At 45.2% G+C, this 20,802-nt stretch overlaps 1 protein-coding gene across 1 annotated transcript in view; it reads left to right on the forward strand.

Annotated features, from left to right (window-relative positions):
• The window catches only part of LOC115090396 (inter-alpha-trypsin inhibitor heavy chain H4-like), a 236,158-nt gene that overhangs the window by 20,912 nt on the left and 194,444 nt on the right, over nt 1–20,802 (forward strand). The window contains exons 5-7 of the mRNA XM_029599426.1: nt 1,108–1,218; nt 1,718–1,849; nt 5,553–5,669. Coding sequence (XP_029455286.1) covers nt 1,108–1,218; nt 1,718–1,849; nt 5,553–5,669 — 360 coding nt within the window. The remainder of the gene's footprint in view (nt 1–1,107; nt 1,219–1,717; nt 1,850–5,552; nt 5,670–20,802) is intronic.

Here is a 20,802-nt window from a genome sequence, read left to right on the forward strand (position 1 = left end):
CTGTGGCTAAAAGTGCCTCTCCATGAGAGTGCTCTGCTGTCTTTCTGTACAGAGCCCCCTTCCATGTTGAGGAGAAGTAGCATATCTGTCCATCAGAAGTGTCAGCATCCCCTGACCTTAAATCTTGCTAAGGGAGACACGGCGCATCCTGGATGTGCAGATTTGACTAATTTGTGCATGACACATCTCTCATTATCCCTGGCCCGGCTATTGTGCAATCACTGCTCATGGCAGTCCTTCACTCTCCTTCAGGCAGGATCAGCAATGGAAACCTAACTCCATCTCTGACCAGGGATACATTTTTGAGTGCTCAGAAAACCTGGGATAGGCCAAGCGGACCTCTCTGCATCGAGGAGTGCTGCTTAATACCTTCATTTGCATGGAATTTCCATGCGAGGACACTAAGCAGACGCAGAGCTTTAAATGCATATTTTGTGCAAGTGAAACTCTTGCCTGCATCGCTAGTCATATTTACATTTGCAAAATGTGCATTCAAATGCAGATAAAACTGTGTTCAGCTGAATGCAATTTATTGCATCGTCCTGTGACTAAGCATTTTTCCCATAGAGACAGAATGGGAGAAAAGCCTTAGAAAATCAGGCCATTTGATCACTATCCCAGAAACCCGAATTTAACACATGATTTACTAAAAGCATTACTCCCTTTAATCAATTGGGTGTTGGATATGCTGCTAACATGTGCTTTACAATGGATGTGTTAACCCGCATACACTCTCGATTTTAATGCGGTGAAACAAATAGATCCCCAATGTTCTTAAACTGTCATAGGACAAAGAAAATCTTGCTGGCACTTTGTTTTAAACAAACTGGGACCTAAATTCCTTCTCTTTTCCAAAACCAGAAACACCCAGCTTAACTTAAACTCTCCAACCCCCCTCAATTTTAGTAAAATCCTAACTCTATGTAGTGGAAGTAGCAAACAAGTTCAGACAAATTTTGGTCATCAATAGCCAAAATAGTTTCCCGACTCATCCCCCAGTTCAGCACCTAATTGAAGTTTTTCTACTTTTCCTTACCGTATACTTTTAGGATTAATTATTATTACTATTGCTATAGCTTCTGCCTTCTATTTCTTTATTTGTTTCAGATCGACGTACATATTTTTGAGCCACAGGGCATCAGCTTTGTGGATACTAGCAGTACATTCATGACAAACGAATTATCTGAAGTTGTCACGAAGACAGTGAAAGAAGACAAGGTACCGTGTGTGTTTCTAGCAAACCCACGTTTTCACACCTAGGAAGTTTTTCATGATTACATTTGGTTGGTCCAAATATTTCCTCCTGCTCATTTGGGTTTTCAGCTGAATTGGAACTGGGCCTCCACTAGGGCAGTCGCACCACGCATCCTTATTCATGGCTATCCAGAGTTTTTCACTATTATATCTCTTTCCCTGTCATATCACAGGCTATTACAACAGCCTTCTGCCCAAGGCCGCAAATCACGCCTCCCTTTGGAACTTGGTATACCCAGAGTCTGGCCACTAAGTGCTGTCACTGCAAGATGGCTGAGATTCTCTTTTCCTGCCAGGACTGTGAACGTTGTCTTGCAGAAGCTCCGGCCACGACTGGCCCAGAGAGCAGCTGCTAGGCTCAGGAATCGGACCCTGCTCCCCTGCATAGCACCGAGGCATTGGGCTGGTCTCCTCCAGGTTACCTTGAGATTACAATTTGGTTTATTTCATTTACTTTTTTTAGGCTCACGTTTTATTTAAACCAACAATAGATCAGCAGCGTAAAAGCCCTGATAAGGAAGATACCCTTATTGATGGAGACTTGATTGTTAGCTATGATGTGAAAAGAAGTGGCACGTCAACCAGTGACATACAGGTATTTGCATTTTAATGTTATATACAGGTATGTATATTTTCATTTGCTTTCCCAGTTCAAAAAGATCACTCAAAGCGGATTACATATCCAAAATTTATGAAGCACTGTTTTAAAGACTCCTTTTAACTCTCTGGCCTTTGCTTTTTTTTTTTTTTTAATATCCATCAGAAGCAATCATCGCACTATAATTGAATTCCACAATTATAATAGAATTCTTACTTAGTTATTTAGATTTATACAGTAAGTGTTACAGTAGGCTCTGTAAATAGCAGAAATATTTGAGGTCTAATTTGTGTTATGTTGTTTTATTGGGTCTGCTATTAACAAAAAAACAACACTTTCTGTGCTGGAATGTGAGCTGGGATTTTTTCCGGGGCATTTATCATAAGTATACTGTATTTCTGCACTTCCACATACTGTACAAATACTAACAGACTGTATAATTCAGGCATACATCATTAATGTACTTTGTGTGGATTTATTTTTATCAAAAGATGTATTTAGTTTAAAATATGCACGTCTTTTAACCCTCATATCATCCATTATCATCTCCATGTGGTATCATGGAGTATCTAGTCAACCTACAATTTTCTGTATGGAATAACAAGCAGACTGTCATCCATAGAAAGAAATTTGTTTAGGGAGCTGTTTGACTTGAGGGCATATTTTGTACATAGGGATGCCAGTGATATTATACCATGAGTACAACTGACAGCATTAATAATCTGAGTTGTATCGATAGAAGTGTATGAAAGTCCCATGGGTATATTTTGTTGCTTTGGAAAAACAAGCAGGTTTTTATTTATTTATTTAGATTTATATTCTGCTTTTTGCTCTTTTTCAGCACTTCCATAAAAGGCTGATCTTTAGGATTAGAATGTCCTGGGGTATCAGTGATAATGCAATACAAGAACAAACAAATCAAAACTATAAACTTGGAGTTATATCACAAACTATCCATAGGATTCAATGCAAATTTTATCTGCATGATTGTGAAAAAGGAGGTGCAATTGCCTTGGTCCTGATAACAGGGAGAGTCCATGGAGTGTTGCTCTGCTGCTTGAAGGCCACATCTGAGCACGGCCAGTTCAAGCATTAGACGGTCGCATCAAACCTGTGGTGCTCTAAGCAGGCTGCCTAGTCCACCTAGTGTTTCCACTGGCCCTGCCTGTTCCTTCCTTCTTCCTACCTACCCTGGATATGTTCTGTCTGGCTTCAGTGGCTTGCCTTGAGTAGAAAATAAACTGTAGTTTTATTTGCCATAAAGACCTGAATTGGATCTGAAAATGAACGCCAACAATTATTTTCAGGGGCACTGTCCATTAGTTTAAATGAAACAAAACAAAACATGTCCTGTTTTGTTCTGGATTACCCATTCGTTTCAAATGAAGGCACATCACTAGTCCTTTCCTTAAGTACATGAAAAGCATCATACAAATGCAAGGGAATGAATGGGATCAGCTGGTGCCATTTTGGAATAGGATTGCCAACCCACTCCGTATTTTCAGAACAGGCTGATCCAGTTCTGGTTTTACCGCACTGCATGCAGGGACTTGTAGTCTTGCCTTTCTTAGGGAAGTCAATAGGGAAAGTAGAACTAAACATCCATGCATGCAATAGAGCAATCTGTCTTGAGAATCTAGACACAAAACAACAGAACAGGGAATCAATAATACTTTGTCAAACTCTGGTGTCCAGTACCTCTTCTCCTGGTGATAACCACACTTAGGGCTGGATTTTCAAAAGGTTACGCACGCTGGGCCTATTTTAAAAAGGCCTGGTGAGGAGCATAAAGCCCCGGGACGCATGAAAGTCCTGGGACTTTACTAAAGGGGAGGTCCGGGGGTGGGGCGTGGGCGGGGCCAGAGGCCTCCGACACAGCAGCCATTGCTGCTGTGTTGGAGGATCGCATGCCTGCAGGCGCAAAAGGTAAGATACAAATCATGGTGGGGGTTAGAGTAGGGCTAGGGGGGAAAGGTTAGGGGAAGGGGTGGGAAGGTCAGGTTAGGGGGGGAGGGAACGGGGGAAGGCACCCCCTTGCGTGCGCCGACCCAGGATTTTATAACATGTGCGTGCATGTTATAAAATTGGACGTACATGTGCGTGCACCGGTTAGCGTGCACACATATACGCCCACGCGCAACCTTTTAAAATCTACCCCTTAGGTTATAACTCAAATTGTGAACATGTACCATTTTGCTTTCTATGCAACTACTAAATTTTTAATAATTTTTGTTGACATTTTTTAATGCAAATAAAATCTTGTTGAATAATCATTCAAATTAGGTAAATGTTTGGGTTATGCAACTCTCCCAATGTGAATCTGTTCAATTTATAAAAATGCGGAAACTCATAAGACTTATCTTGCTTAATGCTGTAAGTTGCTACTGTTTTAATCACAGATTTCTTAATTTATAGTTGAGACTCATGCCCGCGCAGGAGATTTGCAGAACCTGAACGTTTACCTAACAAGTAATTTGAATGATTATTCAACAAGATTTTATTTGCATAAAAAAAATTTCAACAAAAATTATTAAAAATTTAGTAGTTTCATAAAGCAAAACGGTACTTGTTCACAATTTGAGTTATAACCTAAGAGTGGTTATCACCTGGAGAAGAGGTAATGGACACCAGAGTTTGGCGAAGTATTATTGATTCCCCATTCTGTTATTTTGTGTTTATTATAGGGGGATTCACTACAGAGGCTTTGGCTTATTATAGTTTTCAATGAGAATCTAGAGCCAGTTGGCAATCCTATTTTGGAAAATAGCAGCTAGTGGGCATCAATCCTGCCTCTGGAAGATGTAGAAGATGTAAAGTGCATAGAAAAGGGGGGGGGATGTGGGGGGCCCCTTTTTACTTTCTGGATGTATTAAAGGGATAAGAGGTGGGGCTTGGGGAGGGATTTAACCAACCCCATTGCTAAGGCATGTTTTTGCTCCATGAGGGTTTAGGGGTTTCAGGCTCAGGCCTCAGAAGGAGGAGGTAGTGCTACTGGTTCACCATGGACTTTAATTCACTTTTGGGAGGCTCTCATCTTGGTCATGCAAACCATTTAAGATCATGCAGCTCTTCATGGAAGTGCCATGAAGCCCTATTTGCATGATCATTTTTGGAAAGTTGCCCCCAATGAGCTGATTTTACATTGTAGCAGCTCAGGGAGGGATTTAAATAAACTTTTGTGCGTAGCAGACTACTCATGAATGTTGACCACTGTGAAGATAACTTTTGTAACATTTTTTGCACAAGGGATTTTTGTGAAAAATTCTGCACAAAATAACCAGTTTTTTGTATTTTCACACATTTTTCATTTTGAGAAATTTTTCACACAAAATGTCATTTTGCGTGAAAGATTGCACAGTTTAGTATATTGGCCTCTCTATATGTAACGATGGACAACTTTTTTTCCTTTATAAGAATTGGGCTTTAGAATTTATTAGTTATTTACTGGTTTTTATTTTATGAATTAATTTTTTGAACTTGTTTTTGGTATTTTATTTTTAACTTTTGTGTTGTATTATGGGGTTTTTTTTGTATGTATTATAATGATTGTATGTTTTGTATTTTAATTGATTATGTTTATCTTTCTATCCCACTTAGGGTGTTTTACAAATTAAGCAACCTATACACTCGCCAAATTAAATAAATGAATAAATAAAACAGTATATGAAATTTTTACAGCATATTTGTCTGTCTTTTTCAGATTGTAAATGGATATTTTGTGCACTACTTTGCACCTCCCAACTTGCCAAAACTCCCCAAAAATGTCATCTTTGTTATTGATAAAAGTGGTTCTATGAGTGGCAGAAAAATTGAGCAGGTAATAAACTTTTCATTGTAGATATTAATATGTTTTGCTTGTGTTGCACTCTGTCCTGTAGCAATAGTTGCATAATGGAATTATGACATGAATAGGATTTGCCTTGACTATATAGCCAGACCAGATCCAGGGTCTTACCAAGATAGCTGTTGATCTTTCGTGTTTTAATTTTGAGGCTAATGTATTAAAGTGCACCAAACTTCATGCAGACTTTACTAAATAATGCATAATATTTTTCTACAGGGACTGGCATTCAAATGAGTTGGATAAAAACAGCACAGTTAGCTTTTGCATGAAACATTTCACAAAAACTTTAACTACTTCTCATTGATGTGTAGCTAAAGTTTTTGTGAAATCACATAGGTAAAACTAATTTCATGCATAGGTATATTATGCAGCCATTATAAATGAATTGCTTTGCATAATTTTGCATTGCCATGACTCTAACTGCTAATTTAAATACAATTTTGCACTTCTGGTATTTATTTATTTATTTATTTATTTTCTATACCGACATTCATGACACATGTCATATCACATCGGTTCACATCAAACATGGGAGTTTAACTTAACAATAATCATAGCTAGAGAGCTACTGATAGAGTTAAGGGAAGTGGTAAGTAGTAAGTTACAAAGAACGAGGGTTACAGGAACTTGGAGGTTGGAACGGAGTAAGGAGAGAGGAACAGCTGAGATACAGTAAATATATGGAACAACAATTTGCAGATGATACAAAATTGTTCAGAGTAGTTAAATCACAAGCAGATTTATTTATTTATTTATTTATTTATTTATTTATTTATTTAACTGTTTTTATATACCGACATTCGATCGAAATATCATATCGGTTCACATGGAACAATAAACTAATAAGGCAGGAGGACTGCTTATTTTACATTGAAACTCGGTAACTTACATTATAACATGGCAACTTACATGGTACATTATAACATGGCAACATTATAACATGGCAACTTACATGGTAACTAGGTAACTTACTAGGTATCTAGGTAATTTACATTGTACATGGTGACTTACATAATGATTGGGGAATAGGGTGTATAACGAGAGGAAACGTTGTAGGTAGAAATTATACATTACGGGAAATACATGAGAAGATGCATTTGTTCGTGATGAGACAATTTAGTAAAAAACAGTAATAATTAAAATGAGGCACTTTATCAAACGGATGTATCAGGAACATTTCGGTTGAAGATCATAATAGTTAGGACGAGTGAAGGGTATCGGGAAGGAGACCAGGTGGATCCATGAGGGTTATGTGTCAGGGGGGAATGCTTTTCTGAAGAGCCAGGTTTTGAGTTGTTTTTTGAAGGCTTGGGTGGAGGGTTCGTTTCTGAGGAGGGGTGGGAGGGAGTTCCAGAGGGAGGGGCCGGCTACAGATATGGCTCGTTTTCGGGTGGAGGAGAGGTGTGCATTTTTTGCGCTGGGAACGATGAGTAGGCCAGTGTCAGAGGATCTAAGGTTTCTATGGGAGGAGTATGGGCGGATGGCGGTGTTTAGCCAGTTCATCTCTTTGTTAATTTTTTTGTGTATGAGGGTTAGGGTTTTATATTGTATCCTTTGGGCGATAGGCAGCCAGTGGAGTTCTTTTAGTGTGGGTGTGATGTGGTTGCATTTTTTTAAGTTGGTGATGGACCTGGCAGCTGCGTTTTGCAGTAATTGGAGGGGTCGGATTGTAGTTTCGGGTAGTCCAATGAGTATGGCATTGCAGTAATCCAGCTTGGCAAATATAATTGATTGAAGTACTGCCCGAAAATCTTGTGTGTGTAGTAGGGGTTTGAGCTTTTTTAGGGTTTGCAGTTTAAAGAATCCATCTTTGATGATGTTAGAGATGTGATGTTTGAGGTTGAGTTCATCGTCTATAGTTACTCCTAGGTTTCTTGTGGCTGGTGTGAGATGTGCCTCTGCGTTGGTATAGGTGCCGAGGTTGATGGGGGCTGAGATGAAGTCATTGGAGATACGCAGGATTTCTGTCTTGCTTTGGTTGAGGCATAGTGATAGGTGGGATAGCATTTGAGTGATCTCTATGCTGAGTTGGTGCCATTTCTTTAGGCATTCTTCGATGGATTTATTTATGGGTAGTAAGATTTGTATATCGTCGGCGTATACTAGATAGGTGACATCTAAATTTGAGAGGAGCTTGCAGAGGGGGAGGAGGTAGATGTTAAATAGGGTGGAGAAGAGTGATGAGCCTTGTGGTACACCATGTGTAAGCATTATTCTGTGGGATTCGGATACCTTTATCTTGACGTTGCATGTTCTGTTCTGAAGATATGACTCGAACCATTTGATTGTGTTATCTCGTAGCCCTATCTCTGTTAGTCTTAAGAGGAGTGTTTTGTGATTGATGGTGTCGAAGGCGGCGGATACGTCGAGGAGAATCAGAAGGTATGACTGACCGCCGTCTAGTCCTCTGATGATGGTGTCTGTGAGAGTGAGGAGGAGGGTTTCGGTGCTAAATAGTTTTCTGAAACCGTGCTGTGCAGGTAGTAGGATGTTATGGTTGTCAAGGTGCTCCGTGAGTTGATTATTGACAGTTTTTTCCAGGATCTTTGCTATAAATGGAAGGTTGGAGACTGGTCTGTAATTGGCTGGGTCAGATTTGCTGAGTTGAGGTTTCTTGAGGATGGGTTTCACTACTGCGTTTTTGAGTTTGTCTGGGAATATTCCTTGTTCGAGTGACAGATTGATGATTTCTGTTATGGGTTTGGTGATGATGTTGCTGATAAGTTTTAAGGTTTTGATAGGGATGGGGTCTAATGGGTGAGAGGCGGGGTTGGTTCTTTTTATGATGGATTCTATTTCTGTTGAGGCCACTGGGGCAAAATGTGACCATGTTGAGTTGAGTGGGGGTGTTTCCGTTGTTGCCGGGTGAGTTGTGGTGGTTGGTGGAATCTTGGATATGATGTTGTTTACTTTGTCTTTGAAGAATTGTGCTAGCTCTTCACTGGAGATGGAGGGGATGTCGGTGGCTGAGTCATTTGGTGTTGAATTGGTTAGGTCTTTGACGTAGGAGAAGAGGGTCCTGGGGTTGAATTGGTATTCGTGTATCTTTGTTGCATAGTAATTTCGCATTGCCGTGTTGAGCTCTGTGGTATATTTGTGCAGGTGTGATCTATATTTGTTTTTCAGTTCTGGTGTTGGGGATCTTCTCCATTTTTTTTCGATTTGTCTTAGGTTTTGTTTCAGTTTTTTTAGGTCTGGTGTATACCATGGGTATTTGTTTTTTGTAGAGGTATTAATTTCTTTTCTTACTGTGGGGCATAGGGTTTTGGCTAAGTTGTCGTTGATGGATATCCAGGAGTTTGTGGCAGTGTTGGCGTCATCTTTGTTGAGGTTCTTTAGGGCTTCAGGTAGCTGTTCGGCGAGATCGTCGCTAGAGCAGGGCTTAGAAAATTCGATGATTTGCTTTTCCATTTTGGTGGGGCGTGCTTGAATCTGGAGCTTGGCTTTGATGAGGTGGTGGTCAGACCATGGGGTTGGGGTGGTAGATGGTGTGCCTATTGTGGTTATTTTGCTGTTAATGAATAGTAGGTCAAGTGTGTGACCGTATTTTTGGGTGGGGGTGTTGATGATTTGGGAGAATCCAATGGCTGACATGGTGGAGAGGAGGAGATTGCAGGTGTGGGAGAGGGGGGTGGTGTCTATGTGGAGATTGAAATCCCCCAGTATAATGGCCGGTTCCTGTAGGTTGATGTGGGAGGTTATGGCTTCGATTAAGGGGGAGAGGTTGTGTTGGAGTAGACCGAGGGGTGCGTAGAGAAGGAGTATTTGGAGGGTTTTTGATTTGAATAGGTTGGTCTCAAACGGGGGTGGTAGGTTCAAAGCGTGTGAAGTGAATTTATGTTTTTTGTGTGCTAAGAAGAGGAGACCGCCTCCTTTTTTCTTAGGTCTGGGTATTGAGAAGATGTTGTAGTTACTTCTGGGTAGTTGGTTTAGGAGTACTGAATCGGTGTTTTTTAGCCAGGATTCAGTAATGCAGAAGATGTCGGGTATGGAGTCTAGGAGCAGGTCGTGTATGATGGGGATTTTTTTGGTGATGGATTGGGCGTTCAGTAGGAAAAGTGTGATCATTGTGATAGCAGACCAGATGATGTTGGGGTTGAGGGAGATGTTGGAAAGGCGTCTGAAAGGACGTGCTTGTTGTGTGGAGGGGAGTTGTTGGTGGCGATGCGGGATCTTGGGGATGTGGCGTGAGGTGGCCATTGTGGGTGAGGGGTAGAGTGAGAAGTGGGTTAGGTTGGGATATTGTGTTTGGAGAGGGAGGGGTAGGAAAGGGGAGCAGGAATTAGAGGCTAGGTACCAGGGGTGATTCAAGGGGGACGGTACAGCTGGCCTCGTGTTCGGCGGGAGGACCTGCTTGGGGTAGGAGAGCAAATAAATGCTAGGCCTTACCCCGGTGATAGATTGTGATAAATTGCAGGAAGACCTTGTGAGACTGGAAAATTGGGCATCAAAATGGCAGATGAAATTTAATGGTTACACAATGTTAGGTTCCATAATAGGTGCTACAACCCAAAAAAGAGATCTAGGCGTCATAGTGGATAACACATTGAAATCGTGGATTCAGTGTGCTGTGGCAGTCAAAAAAGCAAACAGAATGTTGGGAATGGTGAATAAAATGGAAAATGTCATAATGCCTCTGTATCGCTCCATGGTGAGAACGCACCTTGAATACTGTGTACAATTCTGGTTGCCGAATCTCAAAAAAGATATAATTGCGATGGAGAAGGTACAGAGAAGGGCGACCAAAATGATAAAGGGAATGGAACAGCTCCCCTGTGAGGAAAGAATAAAGAGGTTAGGACTTTTCAGCTTGGAGAAGAGACGGCTGAGGGGGGGATATGATAGAGGTGTTTAAAATCATGAATTACCGAGTCCATTTTTTTCTCAAACTACCCACCCGATTCGTTTGTTCCCTCAGCAGCTTCGACATACCTGCCATTATCTCCCATAAGGAGTCCATTGTAACCACCTCTGGTTTGGATAAATCCTCCGGCTGCAGGTTTAATGTTCCAGGATCTCCTCTCGCAGCTCTCTCCTCTCCGGCAAGTGATCTGACACCACCTACTGCCCCTTCACTTCCAGGATACTGAGATACCAAGGCTCCTGAGACAGCAAGCACATCCGGGCTAGTTCCATAGATCCCAGCTAACTCAGGGCGTATGGGGACGGCAATACCATCCCCCACCTCTGCATCCATGGAGGTACTCGGTGAGGAAGCCTTCAGAGGTGGTCTGGGGGTGGGCGGGGACAGTATGACATCCCCCGATGACAGTGAGTCTCCTCTGCTCGCTCCGTCCAAGGGGGTTATCCCCGTCCTTGTCTGTATCGGCACAGTGTAATGCGATATCAACCTCTGCTCAGGGAAAGTAGTCTGTTCCGCTGGGTAAACTCGAACTCTCCCTTTGCGTTTATGTGGCATTTTGGTAGAGGAAATAGCCTGGTCTAACAAGAAAACCGGGTATTACTAAGAAATCTCCACAAGAGCAGTGAGCAGCACACCGTTCAAGCTGCTGTTAGCACCGCCGGCCGCAGCAAGCCGCAACCGGGGCCAGGTGTCATGGCCGCCGGCCGCGCGGACCGCAAGCAGGGCCGGGCCGGTGGTCGCGAAGAAAATAGTTACCCGGGCATCGGGAGCTGTCGAGGGCTCCTGCGGTTGCAGGCAGCCCCTTCTGCCATCTCCTGCAGCCGCTGCTGCGTCCAGGCTCAGCAACATGGCTCCTCGAGGGTTTGGCTCCTCCCTCGCTGTCTTTTCTAGGGCCGCGCGCGCGGTTGAAGATTATTCTTAAAGGAGCCATGACAGGAAATGGTCATGGCTCCTACTGAGACTCCTCCCCCGTCATCCTGTACTTAAGGCAAGGTCTGGTCCTCAGACCTTGCCTTGGTATCAAGGTTCCTGGCTGGATTGGATCCTGTGCTTGTGTTCTTGGTTCTTCATCCCTGCTTCCCTGCTCCGTGGATTGCTTCTTGGTTCCTGACCTCTGGACCGGCATTCGTGGTTTCCTGGCTTGACTCTGGACTGGTTTCGGACCCTTCCCCTGTTGTGATCTTGGACTGGCTTCGGACCCTTCCCCTGTTGTGACCTTGGACTGGACTTCGACCCTTCTTGTGTACCGAATCCTCGGACCGGCTTTGGACTACTCGTGACTCCGTTCCCTAGACTACTACGACCTGCTGGAGGCGCCAGCCGTCTGGATCCCACCACCTGCAGGAGGTGCCTGCATCCAGACTTTCTTCAGTTTTCAAAGGAGTCTCCTAATTCCCAGCGGCCAGATCCCTACAGGCTCCTCCTGGGGGGATCTCGAGCTTCCAGGGTGAAGTCCTCGTTCAACAGCTACAGTATTCGGCCTCGCCCTTCGACGGTAGAGACCTAAGGGGATTGTCCCCTTTTAGGTAGCGCTGACTCTACCTCGGAACAGGGGTCCACATTCTCATCCATAACAGCCGCCATCTTGAACATTCTCTGCTGAGGGAACAAACGAATCGGGTGGGTAGTTTGGAGGAAAAAAATGGACTTGGTAATACAAGATAATGGTTTTGTTCTGCAGCAGCAGACACAAACCACTGAATCAATCAAACTGGACATAAAAAATATACAGGAGTCCACTGGAGGACTTGCTCGTGAAAATGCTATCATATCACGCAGACTGGAAGCAGTTGAAAATTACTTGAGACATCTTAATATAAGAATTCTGAACTTTCCTAAGATATTGGGTGAATTACCTTGGATAACTTTGAAAAGATACTTTAAAGAGGTTTTAAAATTCCCAGAAGAAAAAATTCCTTCTCTTAAGAAGATAAGCTTTCTGGCACAGAGAGCAACGAATGTGCAAAAAGTGGGAGAGATAAAACCAGACTTCCTTAATCTGACTCAATATCATGAAAATTCAGATCTGGAAATAGTAGACAGAGCTGTACTATTTATATCTTGTTATTCAGAACAAGATTTTTCCTTTATAATGAAGGCATACTTTAAAAATATGAATGTTCTGTTTCATGGTCAGACTATACGACTGTATCCGGATCTCGCAAGACCTACACAGTTAAGACTAAAAAATTTTTTATTATTAAATCTGAAGTAACAGCAATTGGGGCGGAATTTCAGTTCCGCTACCCATGTCATTGTATAATAAAGTTGTCTAATAATACTTTTATTTTATTTATTCCGGAACATCTGAAACAGTTCCTGAGTAGTAGAAGACAGAACACAGCCATAGGTTAATATAGCTGGGATTTAAAGTTAAAAATGTACCGGCATTCCCATCTTTTGATTCTTGAAAATATTATTTGTAATCTTCTCTAAATGATAGAAAGTACTCTCCCCTCTAATTTTCTTTTTGAGGTTAAAGAGCAATGTTGAAGTATGATTGTATTGGACTTTTTGTTTAATACGTTTTAAAATGTATTTAAAAACAATTTCTTATTGTTACTTTAACCATGCTTAATACAAAGTGTATTCTTTGTTTAATTATTGTAAAGATTTATAAATAAAAATTTAAAATAAATAAATAAATAAATAAAATAATGAGAAGTCTAGAACGGGTAGATGTGAATCAGTTATTTACTCTTTCGGATAATAGAAAGACTAAGGGGCACTCCATGAAGTTAGCATGTGGCACATTTAAAACTAATCGGAGAAAGTTCTTTTTCACTTAACGCACAATTAAACTCTGGAATGTGTTGCCAGAGGATGTGGTTAGTGCAGTAGTATAGCTGTATTTAAAAAAGGATTGGATAAGTTCTTGGAGGAGAAGTCCATTACCTGCTATTAATTGAGTTGACTTAGAAAATAGCCACTGCTATTACTAGCAACGGTAACATGGAATAGACTTAGTTTTTGGGTACTTGCCAGGTTCTTATGGCCTGGATTGGCCACTGTTGGAAACAGGATGCTTGGCTTGATGGACCCTTGGTCTGACCCAGTATGGCATGTTCTTATGTTCTTATGTAATAAGACTTTGCACAATTTTCCTGCTACGCCTGTCGGTCGCAGACGGCTGCGACAACTGTTGCTCACCTCCTGTTTCACTGCTCTGTCTCATTTGGAGAGAATTGGGGCATCCGCCAGTTACCTCCGACCCTCCTGCCTCCGTTCTCGGACCTCCCTGTGCAGCGAGGACGCTGCCGATCGCCATCTTACCCTCAGAGTCCCTTAGGCGCGCGTGTGTGTGCTCCTGGGCCAGCCTTAAGCACGTCATGGCGGGAACCTCGGGGACGTCCCCCTCGGATGAAGCCATCTATCTCAGCCTCTTAAGCCCACTGGCCCTGACCTTCAATGACTTGGCAACGAGTTCCCTCATTGCTGAATCCGCTACTACCACTTCGGACTTCTCCTCCGGTTCCTGCTTCACTGGCGTGAGACTCCTCGGGGGCCCTTCCATCATCTCTAGCTATCCGCTCCTCGGAGGGCCTACGCCTTGGACATCAGCTGTTCTGTCGGAGACTCTTCTGCAGTGAAGTACCCCGCTCTGCAGATCTTTGCCGTGATAATTCTACAGAGGACTTTGTCAGTGTACCCCGCTCTGCGGACCATTGCCGTGATAACTCTACAGAGAACATCCCAATGGTCACAACAGGGGAAGGGTGTACCCTGCTCTGCGGACCATTGCCATGATAATTCTACAGAGAACGTCTCAACGGTGTACCCCACTCTGCAGACCATTGCTGTGTTAATTCTACAGAGGACCCTTCTTGGTGCACTCCGCTCTTTGGCCTTGGCACCATTTTGTGACTGTGTGATTTGCCAGTGTACCCCCGCTCTGCAGGCTGCACCTACTTGTACTTTAAGAGACTCTAGGGCCCTCTGTGCTGGAATACTGATGTCAGCTACCTGCCGATGCTCCCGTGGCTCCACCCTCCGGGATTTCATACCAGCTACATCCGGGCCTTGCTTCTCTCTCTCTCTCTCCAGCTACTGCTGTGCTACGTATCCAGCTACCAGACCTTGCCTCCCAATGGTGAGGCTCAATGGGGCTCCACCCCGTGGGCGGTATCATCTCTCACCTCGGGCCAACGGCCCACAAACACACACAAAACCTAACATATTGCAAAGTCAATGACCCTGCACAGGTCTCAGCTCTCCATGCCATCCCTGGCCAGGCCCAACAAATTTCTGAACAGCAAAAGATTCTGGAGAGTTTGGCTAATGTCATAAATCAACTGAACAGCCGGTTGGACTCTGCTTTGACATCTGCCAAGCCAGGTCCTACTTCGCTCAAGTCACCAATCCTGCCTACAGTGTCCTTCCCGGTACCTCTTCGCTTCGCAGGTGATCCCTTGCAATGCAGGGGTTTCTTGAACCAGTGCAACATGCACTTTTCCTTACAACCTTCATATTCCCCTGATGTAGTATCCAAGACTATGTATATTCTATCCCTTCTAGATGGGAGGGCGCTGGCCTGGGAACGAGTAGACCCGATCCTCCAAGATCTGTCCAGCTTCCTCGCCCTTTTCCGCTCCGTCTTTGACAATCCTGGGCGAAAGGCCATCTCTGGGGCTACACTTCTTCATCTACGTCATCATTTAGGACTCTTGTCATCCGAGCTGCACTGGGACTCGGGCTGCCTACGGGCCATCATCCTTGAAGGATTAAGCCCGCGTATCAAAGACGAATTAGCAGCATGAGAACTTCCGGAGGTTCTGGACTTTCTCATAGACCTCACTGGCTGCATTGACTGCCGTCTTCGTGAACGCTCGCAAGAGGCCAAAGGATCCAAGAAGAAGGCACCAGGAACACTAGGCAGTCGTTCCATGCCATCAACCCAGAGCGCTTCTACGCAACGCATCGAGGAAGAAGAACCTATGCAATTGGGCTGTAGCCATTTATCCTCAAAGGAGAGGCATCGTCGCAAACGGTCCAGCCTTTGCATGTATTGTGGCCAACTGGGACATGCGGTAAACTCTTGTCCGCTCTGTCCCGGAAACTCCCAGGCCTAGGTTCTGCCGGAGGACTACTCCTAGGCCTGACTTCACCATCTCCTACGTTAACTCTGCCTGCCTCCATTATTTCGGACAATCAGGAATTTCATACATTAGCATTGGTGGACTCTGGGGCTGGGGGAAACTTCATTTTAAGACAACTAGTGGAACACCTTCGGGTCCCCACCGTCAGCACCCCATCACCATTGCTGCTCTCAACCATTCAAGGCAAACCTTTACCAGGTGAAGTGACTGTTGCAACCGTCTCTGCCCGACGGCTTCACTCTACCTACCTTTCTTTTTCTGTGACTCCTCCTGCTCCTTGTGGACGTCTGGGTGTCGTGGCGCTTTCCCGCCGTCCTCTCCGGCGTCCCCGTACCGGCTTGGGCGCTGCCTCCCGTCATGCTCCTCAGGTACCTTAGGGCGCATGCACTGCGTGGCCCTCATTCTTATTTCCTCTATGCCGCGAACCTCAGGGGCATCCCCCTGTGATGACGTCACGCTGCCCTCTCTGCTTCTTTCAAGTCGCTATCAGGAACCAGTATTCGCTCCTCGAGGGCCTATGTTCCCTGACTCGCTGCCCGTGTCCATCTCCTCTTCTACTTGGAAGAATTCGCTACAGACACCATCTGTGAGTACTACTACCATCTACTTGTCAGAGCTGTTTCCCTGTAACCAAGTACTCGCTCCTCGAGTGCCTGCCTCTGTTCCAGCACCAGTACCATCTCCTATGTGGAACTGCTGCGTGAGTACATGCCAACAAGTCTCTGCTCCTAGGGATCTGGAACTCACTCCTCGAGAGCCAGTGTTGTGTCCGGCGGTTCTCAACGCCTTCTCTCCGCCCTCCTTACCTCTTTGGCGCCTCCCTCTTTGTCCACGGGAAGATTGGCTGCCGCGGTGTTTTTCTGCTGAAGTCCTCCAGCGTCCCCGGACTGGCTGGATGCTGCAAACCACCATGTTTCCTGGAGGGCTAGGAGCGCGCGCGCGGCGCGGCCCCAACTGAAGTACCGGCGATGGCACGAATCTCGGGGGGGTCCCCCGAATATGACGTCACCCGTGACGGATATATATGGTCTTAGAATTTGCTAACACATCGAGTTAGCAAGGGAAAGGGTTACTCTATCTAAGCTACTCTGCCTCCTCGGACTTACCAGGTGTACCCGCTTCTCGGGGGCCTCGCTCTCTCCTTTGTTTTTCAGGTGACAGTCTGGAACCGGTACTCGCTCCTCGAGGGCCCTCATTCCCAGACTTACTCGGTACTCTCTTCTGCCTGGAAGTCATCACTGCCAACTACATCAGTGGGTTACCATCGCTCTCTCAGAGCTTTCCCTGGAACCAGGTACTCGCTCCTCGAGACTGTTAACTCCGAACTGAACAGCCAGCTCTTCCCTTCTCGGGGCTTCTCCATACTGGGGACTCTGTGAATGTCTTATTGTACTCATTCTCTCAGTTCTTTTCACTACAGCACTGCTACCAGAGGAACCGCTGTTCCAGCGCCCTGAGGAATACTGGCCCAGCCAGGCTCCATCTTCTACTCACTACCGCCACCTCTGGTGGCTTCACAAACTGTCTAAATAAAGATATAATCTGAAAGAGAAACCAAGAAAGAGATCTAGGCGTCATAGTGGATAACACATTGAAATTGTCGGTTCAGTGTGCTGCGGCAGTCATAAAAGCAAACAGAATGTTGGGAATTATTAGAAAGGGAATGGTGAGTAAAACGGAAAATGTCATAATGCCTTTGTATTGCTCCATGGTGAGACCACATCTTGAATATTGTGTACAATTCTGGTCGCCGCATCTCAAAAAAATATAGTTGCGATGGAGAATGTACAGTGAAGGGCGACCAAAATGATAAAGGGGATGAAACAGCTCCCCTATGAGGAAAACTAAAGAGATTAGGACTGTTCAGCTTGGATAAGAGATGGCTGAGGGGGGATATGACAGAGGTGTTTAAAATCATGAGAAGTCTGGAATGGGTAAATGTGAATCAGTTATTTACTCTTTTGGATAATAGAAGGACTAGGGGGCACACCATGAAGTTAACATGTAGCACATTTAAAACTAATTGGAGTAAGTTCTTTTTCACTCAACGCATAATTAAACTCTGGAATTTGTTGCCAGAGGATGAGGTTAATTCAGTTAGTGTAGCTGTGTTTAAAAAAGGATTGGATAAGTTCTTAGAGGAGACGTCCATTACCTGCTATTAATTAAGTTGACTTAGAGCATAGCCACTGCTATTATTAGCAACAGTAACATGGGATAGACTTGGTTTTTGGGTACTTGCCAGGTTCTTGTGGCCTGGATTGGCCACTGTTGGAAACAGGATGCTGGGCTTGATGGACCCTTGGTCTGACCCAGCATGGCATGTTTTTATGTTCTTATGTTCTTATGTTTTGTGTGTCCAGAGCTGAGCCTGACCTGTGACCCCTCACGGGACTTCCCCCCGTGGGCGTGGTCAGCTGCCACAGTGTCCAAGGGTCCACCCAAACCTTACAAAACATAACAGTGACTTACTCCACAGTTCCCATTCGACTCCGTACTGGATCTTTGCACACAGAGACTATATCATTTCTGGTACTGGACAAGGCTATGCATCCGGTGGTCCTTGGACTACCTTGGTTAAAACAACACTCCCCACAATTTGATTGGAGTACCTTACAACTGACTCAATGGGGCAGCTCCTGCCATAATAAATGTTTTGAGATTGTATCTCCCATACCTTGCTTGCTACTACAATGTTCCTTCCACCACAGTACTCCTACGCGGATGTGTTTTCTAAGAAGGCTGCAGACACCCTTCCTCCTCATCGCTCTTTTGATTGTGCAATAAACTTGCTGCCTAACACAGAGCCTCCTTGAGTAAGGGTCTACCCACTCGCATTAACTGAAACTAAAACTATGTCAGAATACATACAAGAAAATGTGCCAAAAGGCTTCATTTGCCCTTCCAAATCGCCCGCTGGAGCGGGATTCTTCTTTGTGGGGGAAAAAGGACGGCTCCCTCCAACCGTGCATTGATTACCGTGGTCTCAATGAGATCACCCAGAAGGACCATTATCCTTTGCCTTTAATTGCCAAACTTTTTGACAGACTTCAAGGGGCCAAGTTATTTACCAAATTGCACCTCAGGGGAGCTTACAATTTAATCAGGATACGTCTGTTGCGTCCATCGGTTGCAGACGGCTGCATCCCCATCTGCCATGCTCACTCCCGTGGCCTCCTAGGGCGCGAGCGCGCACATCTCCTACACTCAAATACACGTCATGGCGGGAACCTCGGGGGCGGCCCCACCACATGACGTCAGTACCTCCAGGTATACCTAGCCTCCTCCTCCGCTGCCACAGCGGGGGTCCAGAAGTGACCTCCTGCACTCGAATCGTATTTGCCGTATTGCAAAATGGCTACGGCCATACGGCCAGCGCCATTTTGCAATACGGCAATATGGCCATACGGCCGGCGCCATTTTGTATTGCAAAATGCAAAATGGCGCCGGCCGTATGGCCATATTGCCGTATTGCAAAATGGCGCTGGCCGTATGGCCGTACGGCCAGCGCCATTTTGCAATACGGCAAATACAATTCGAGTGCAGGAGGTCGCTTCCGGACCCCCGCTGGACTTTTGGCAAGTCTTGTGGGGGTCAGGAGGCCCCCCCAAGCTGGCCAAAAGTCCCTGGGGGTCAAGCGGGGGTCCGGGAGCGATCTCCTGTGCTCGTGACGTCGGGGGACAGGAACCAAAATGGCGCCTGTCATATGACAGGGCAAAGGTAGCGCCGGCGCCATTTCTTTTAACGCACCCGTGGCCCGAGAGTGGAAGATCACAGCGGGACCCCCCCCCACTGGACCCCAGGTAATTTAAGACATTTGGGGGGGGGGTTCGGGAGGGTGGGGATTTATTTTAAAGGGTCGGGGTGGGTTTTAGGGTTGTTTTAGTGTGCCGGTTTTCCCGCCCTCCCCCTTCCCCTCCCCCTTCCCCCGGTTTTCGATTTTTGATGATAAATCGGGGGAATTCCTAGTGTATATCGCCTCTAACGATTTTTGATGATTTAAAATATATCGGACGATATTTTAAATCGTCAGAAAACGATTCACATCCCTACTAACTAAGACACCTGCTCCTCGGGAGTCTTTTCTCTCTATTCTACTTTCAGCATTTTGGACTTAGGCCCTCGAGGAATGAGTACCCAATCTACCTTTATATCCTGCACCACGGACCTTCGGTCCCACCATTCTACCACCAGGAAGATGCCTTCATTCTGTGAGTACCTCTACGATCCGGCACTCCAACTCCACCCACCAGCCGCGGCGTTACCCGCACTGCGGGTTCCCGCCTATCGTGAACATCTGGGTGAGACTATACATCTGAGCCTGTTGAATGTACTGGCACTTCGTGGATCAGTGCCTTACCTTCCTGCCTTCACCATCTATCCACAACAGTACAATAAAGACTCTATCCATACTGTGTCTGCTATCTGTGTCTCCTATCGGAGTGGTTCCCCATGGGGCTCCTCCCCATGGGCGGAGTCATCTCCATTGCAACCAAGGGTCCACAATGCCACAAACACAACAACGTCAGGGCGACGAATGGAAAACCGCATTTAACACACGTGACGGCCACTTTGAGTATATGGTAATGCCGTTTGGCCTCTGCAATGCCCCAGCGGTGTTTCGGAATATGATGAATGAGGTCTTCAGAGACATGATCTATAACTGCATCATTGTCTACTTAGACGATATCCTGGTTTTCTCGCAGGACCTCCAGAGTCACCACCAGGACGTCCACAATGCCTTAGAGAGAACCAGTTATACGCCAAGCTGGAGAAATGTTCTTTTCAAGCTGAGGTTCCAGATGGATCCACAAAAAACTAAAAGTATCCATGATTGGCCTCAATCGACTGGCCTCAAGGTCCTTCGCAGATTCCTTGGCTTTACTAATTACTACAGGTCATTCATCCACCACCACTCAACGCTGATGGTGCCACTCACGGCCATGACCCGTAAGGGAACCAACCCCTCTCAGTGGTCACCCGAGGCCGTGACCACCTTCCAGGATCTCAAGGCTGCATTTCTACGTGAACCATGCTTATGCCACCTTGATCCTTGACGACCCTTCATCGTCGAAGTTGACGACTCTGACGTCAGTGTTGGAGCAGTACTCAGCCAGCATTCAGCCAATCACACCTTGTATCCCTG

This window comes from Rhinatrema bivittatum, chromosome 4 (assembly GCF_901001135.1).
Source record: "Rhinatrema bivittatum chromosome 4, aRhiBiv1.1, whole genome shotgun sequence".
Classification (NCBI taxonomy): Eukaryota; Metazoa; Chordata; class Amphibia; order Gymnophiona; family Rhinatrematidae; genus Rhinatrema; species Rhinatrema bivittatum.